The following is a 5024-nucleotide window of genomic DNA, read 5'->3' as shown; positions in this document are numbered from 1 at the left end:
TAAACTTAGATTTCAACTTAAACTCTGTTTAAACAAAACAAACGCATTGTTAGAATAGAGTTTAAATTTGAATCTAAGTTATTGAAAAACTGGCCCTAAGTGTAAAGAAATATTGCCTGGCGAAATTTGACATGATCATTTGACGTAATCAGGTTGCAGATGTGTATATGCGACGTATCGCGAGTCTTGTATTTTTTTAAGACATTTATAAAATAAAGAGAAACGTAGAAAAAAATACCCGGGAAGACTGATAGCTGAAATTAAATAAAATATACAGTTATTATTTTTTTTATTAAATTTCAATCTTGCTCTAAATTAATTATTTAAAATTGCTCTTTCTCTAAAATTTAATTGTTACAATCAGCTGCGTCGATCTCGTTTAAGGAATTTTGTATTTCGTTTTATACTAAGTGTTCAACATTCGCGGTAGGAAAAGTTCAAGCAAGTAATTAATACTTCCGACATATTGCTAAATGGAATTTATTTACACTTTGAAATTGATATATACTGCACATCAATTTTTTCTATTTATATTTATTTTTAATAAGACGCATACTAAGAATGTGAATTAAATCATATGTTTGAATGCTTGATCGAAATAATTGATATGTCAATTGGTGCTTCCTCTATTGTATGCCACATTGTACTTCGTGAATTAGAAAATGCGATCGTTGTGATCAATATACGCACAAGTTGTAATAATACCAGAGAGTTTGTGTTGTGAGAAAATAATAGATGTTAAAATATGCCGACATCATCGAAAATATCGTCGATTTTTTCTGGAACGCATCGTAATGTGCACAACATTTAAAAAAGTGCGAATTTATTCACAGATATGGAGTAAAGATTCACAGATGGGATAAAGATATGGAGTAGTCACCATGACAAAATGAAATAGATGATTATTATGTAATATTATTATAACATATACTCTATATGCCTCTATTTTTTAATGTGAATACATTTTTAATAAACATCACACAATACGGCGTGTTACAATAATCTTTTTATCTAAAGCTCCGAATATATATAATTCTATACCTTCTTCTTAGTACTAATATAATTAAAAAGAAAAACAGAAAAAATGCCACTATAAACATATATATGATACAGTATAAAACAGAATATATATATAATACAAAACAATTTATAATTGATACTGATATTTATAAATTATTTGCAAATTTTACTGATAACATAGTTAAAAGGATGCTAAAATGAGTGACAAACTCCGATGAAGAAACGCCTCTCCAACTTGATAGAACTAAAAATGCTGACAATGCTATTGTTTAATAACGCTATATAAATAAGCTCGGTGCATTTATGATTGGACATAGTAATTAGTTTCAAAGTTTCCGCTACGCCACTTCCGTCGTCACTTTGATAAATTGGATTTGAAATAGTACGACTAAACAATCGGATCGGGCTTACTTCCGCTTTATCAAGTAGTGCTATTCAACGGCAGGTTTTTTTATTTTGTCATAAAGAAATAAATACATCGCTCTTGAAAGAGTTGGTAAACACAGACGACGTGTATAAAGACATGTATATAAAATTCTATGAAAAATATTTCGACGAATTTATGTTTAAATTCGCACGAAGAATTTCGCAAGCTTACAAATCAGGCAATGCTCCTATTAATTTTCGCAAGAATGTTTACTGCGTAAAGGCAGTATTGCATTCATAATTCTGTACAACCAAGACTTCGTAAACAACAGAAAAATCAATATTTACCAGAAAATTTTTCAAACACTTATCTCAGATAATACAGAATATTCTAAAATTATTTTGGATATATTTTAAATATTTTGAATTTTTCTAGGATATCCTAGATACATTCAGAATAATTCTGAGATGTTTTGTATTCTCTAGGATTTGAACATTGTGCCTCTCTATTATGAATTCATATTCATGAGCTGTTATTCAGGTGTTTGGGTAAATATTTTGTACATGAAATATATGTTACAATTTAACCTAATATGTTATTTGCAAACTTGTTCTTGACTTGATTAATTATTAAATAATGACCAAGCATATATGCGAACTACCTGTGAATCGAGAACACGAGTTTCCCTTCGCGACTATACAACCATTGACTTTCAAAAATGTGTGGATAGCTTGGTGTGGTATCAGTAAATATACTCCAAAATGCGGTCGTTACATGGACAGCACGGCCACGGTGACTGCCGAGAGAAGAAGGCACGCTGCTCTCAAACATTGGTGGATAATACATCCGTTTAGTTACGCCAAGTACCTTTCTACGTTTCCTTTTATATACGATATATCTTTCTTTCTCTTTCTCTCTCTAAGATACAAAATACTTTTATGTATAAGCATTACTTATATTGTTCGGTGAATAGCTCAAAGAAATCGTCATTCTGAACGAGAAAATTCATAGATACCTTTGGGATACATTCATGATGGCGATTTACTCAATCGCCTTCCTGACGATACCTTTCATGATCTGCTTCGTTGTTATGGACTACGAATCGATTCTCCTGGATAAAGTGAATATCCCGATTTATGCGATTTGCTGGTTGGACATATCGCTTAATTGCATTACGGGTTATTACGACAGCAAAGACATGCATATCGAGTTGAAACTTAGTAAAATACTTATGTGAGACTTCACATGTAATACCTCACCCAAGTTTTTGCACAATTAATTTCATTATTTTTATTTAATTTTGTTGCATTCTCAATTTTTTAGTTTAATTTGAGTTTTGTCTTGTTAGATTAATATATCCACATGTGACGCTGAAAAAATAATCTTTATAGGTTCTATCTTAAAGGACTTTTCCTGCCAGATGTGCTATCGTCCTTTCCGTACGATCACATAACGCTGCCATGGCGAAGACTGCCAGGAGATGGCTCGTATCATATCGTTACCTTAATCAATATATTGCCTTTTATGAAGATAACACGCTACTCGACGTTTAGGTCGAACATTTTTTATCTATTTCAGGTGATAAAACTTAAACTTAAATCCTATCAGCTTTTCCATAAAAATACATAATGATGTTATATTATTACATGATAAACGCTTTCTATTTCAGCACTTTGAAATTAAGCATTTTTACTATGAATTATACATTACGCTATTACTGGGAATATACTTAATCTTCTGGTTCTCCTGTCTGTGTTACTTAATACCGATTTTATTAATGATGCACTTCGTCAACATTCCGCCGCGAGTAAGCAAGTCTCCGATATTGAACCGCAGAAATTTATATGCTACGTTAAACACATTAAAAAAAAATTGTAATTTTAATCTTTATTGTCATCACACGTGGAAAGGAATGCGAGAATTGCTGGATGACGGGCTTAGAGGACCGCACTCTCATGTTCAGATTCCAAAATGCCATGCTGATCGTGCTGGAGAATGTTCTAGCAACTGGTTACGGTCTCTTCAAACCTAAAACGGATGGTCACCTCATCTTGAGCAGTTTTATCATGCTTATCGGCAGGATTATTCTGTGTTACTTCTTGAGTAAAGCATCGTATTATTTATTTATTGTTTGTCTCTCTAAAAGCGCTATATATCTTCGGCAGATAAAAGCAGACGCATTGTGTCTCCTTCTAGTTATGTTCCTTCGGGTCACATCTGAGAGAACGGAGTCCGAAACGAAGTTTCAAGAGATCATAAACGAAGTGAAGGCGTACACTAGACAGAAGCAGTTAGTGCCGCACATGAAGAAGCGTCTCTTGGCTTATTACTATTATCGCTTCAAGAACAGTTATTTTCGCGAGAAACAAATTTTGTCCAACTTGTCAGGTTAAAAAAGATGATGAATGTGAAAATCAGAACATGAAATCTTTATTAGGATAATGTATATTAGGATAATGAAACTTTGTTTCTTCAGAAACGTTACGCGAAGAGATCGCGCTCGAGTCTTGCCGGCGATTAATTGAAAACGTAGCGATATTCAAGAGTCTACCCAGGCATATTCTGCAGTCGATAGTGAAAAACTTGAAATTCGAGTTATATCTACCGAACGAGGTGATTATCAAAGCTGGTAGCCACGGTGACTGCATGTTCTTCTTGTCTTCAGGAACCGTAGCGATCCTGACGCCAACTGGGAAAGAAGTAAGTTCTTCCAATTTTTGTATTCGATTTCTAAGACTATGATGAGAAAAAATAAGCAAAATAAGATACATATAATTCTTAAAATGTGTTATTTGAACATTTAGGTATTTCTTAAGAAACTCTTTTGATAATTTGTGCCATTTGCGCGATAGTCAACATTGTATAATAATTAAAATTCGAACTAAACGAAAGTATCGTGATAAAAACAGGAATAACTATCTATTACTTCAAGATATGCCATTTGGATGACGGAGCCTATTTCGGCGAGATCGCTCTCTTAGTGGCGGATGAACGAAGGGTGGCCAGCGTCGTCGCCATCGATGTCTGCGAATTGTACCGAATCGATCGCAAGGATTTTCGTCAATGTATAGCTGTGCACAGCGAATTGTTTGCGGAGATTGAACGTATCGCCATTGAACGAGTGGATAAGATCGTTCGGGCCGAGAAACAGTACAAACATTTCCTGATGCGTCCCCCTAGTCGTGCAAAAACTCTCTTACCGACAAACTCAATATGAAAAAAAAGAAAAATTATATGCGATGTGAGGACATATTAGTAAGTTATATTAGTAAGTTATATATTGTTTGTTGCGCGAATTCACTTGCTTTAAGATTAAAATATTGAAGATACTCAGCCATCAATTCTTTACGACATATTGACAGTTAAAATTAATATTCTAATAAAAAATATACCATTATTAACAACTGATCAAAAGTTAGTTGGAAAAAGTATTGCGTAGCTCCGTTAATTTCTCGCAAAATAACAATCCTGCTGTTCGTGTAATCATATATTTAAGGATCTTATATATTATTATTGTCCACATAAAATAATATCATATAGAGCGTCTCATTCATTTATATCTACGAGGGTGGTCTGAAAAGTTTCCGACCTCAACGTGAAGATAGCAGCACTTGTAAATAAAAGCTAGTGAATTTCG

At 33.3% G+C, this 5024-nt stretch overlaps 1 protein-coding gene across 1 annotated transcript in view; it reads left to right on the top strand.

The window, feature by feature from the left end:
• Nucleotides 1-1999: 1999 nt before the first annotated feature.
• LOC116849375 (potassium/sodium hyperpolarization-activated cyclic nucleotide-gated channel 1-like) overlaps nt 2000-5024 on the top strand; it is a 4498-nt gene continuing 1473 nt past the window's right edge. The window contains exons 1-7 of the mRNA XM_032826485.1: nt 2000-2333; nt 2368-2620; nt 2779-2965; nt 3057-3194; nt 3298-3775; nt 3864-4087; nt 4320-4642. Coding sequence (XP_032682376.1) covers nt 2024-2333; nt 2368-2620; nt 2779-2965; nt 3057-3194; nt 3298-3775; nt 3864-4087; nt 4320-4604 — 1875 coding nt within the window. The 5' untranslated portion in view covers nt 2000-2023 and the 3' untranslated portion in view covers nt 4605-4642. The remainder of the gene's footprint in view (nt 2334-2367; nt 2621-2778; nt 2966-3056; nt 3195-3297; nt 3776-3863; nt 4088-4319; nt 4643-5024) is intronic.

The sequence above is a fragment of the Odontomachus brunneus genome, unplaced genomic scaffold (genome assembly GCF_010583005.1).
Source record: "Odontomachus brunneus isolate Ranch 3 - 2012 unplaced genomic scaffold, Obru_v1 Obru_scaffold_113, whole genome shotgun sequence".
NCBI classification, from domain to species: domain Eukaryota; kingdom Metazoa; phylum Arthropoda; class Insecta; order Hymenoptera; family Formicidae; genus Odontomachus; species Odontomachus brunneus.
Note: the sequence above shows the minus strand (reverse complement) of the source record. Positions and strands in the feature narration are given on the sequence as shown.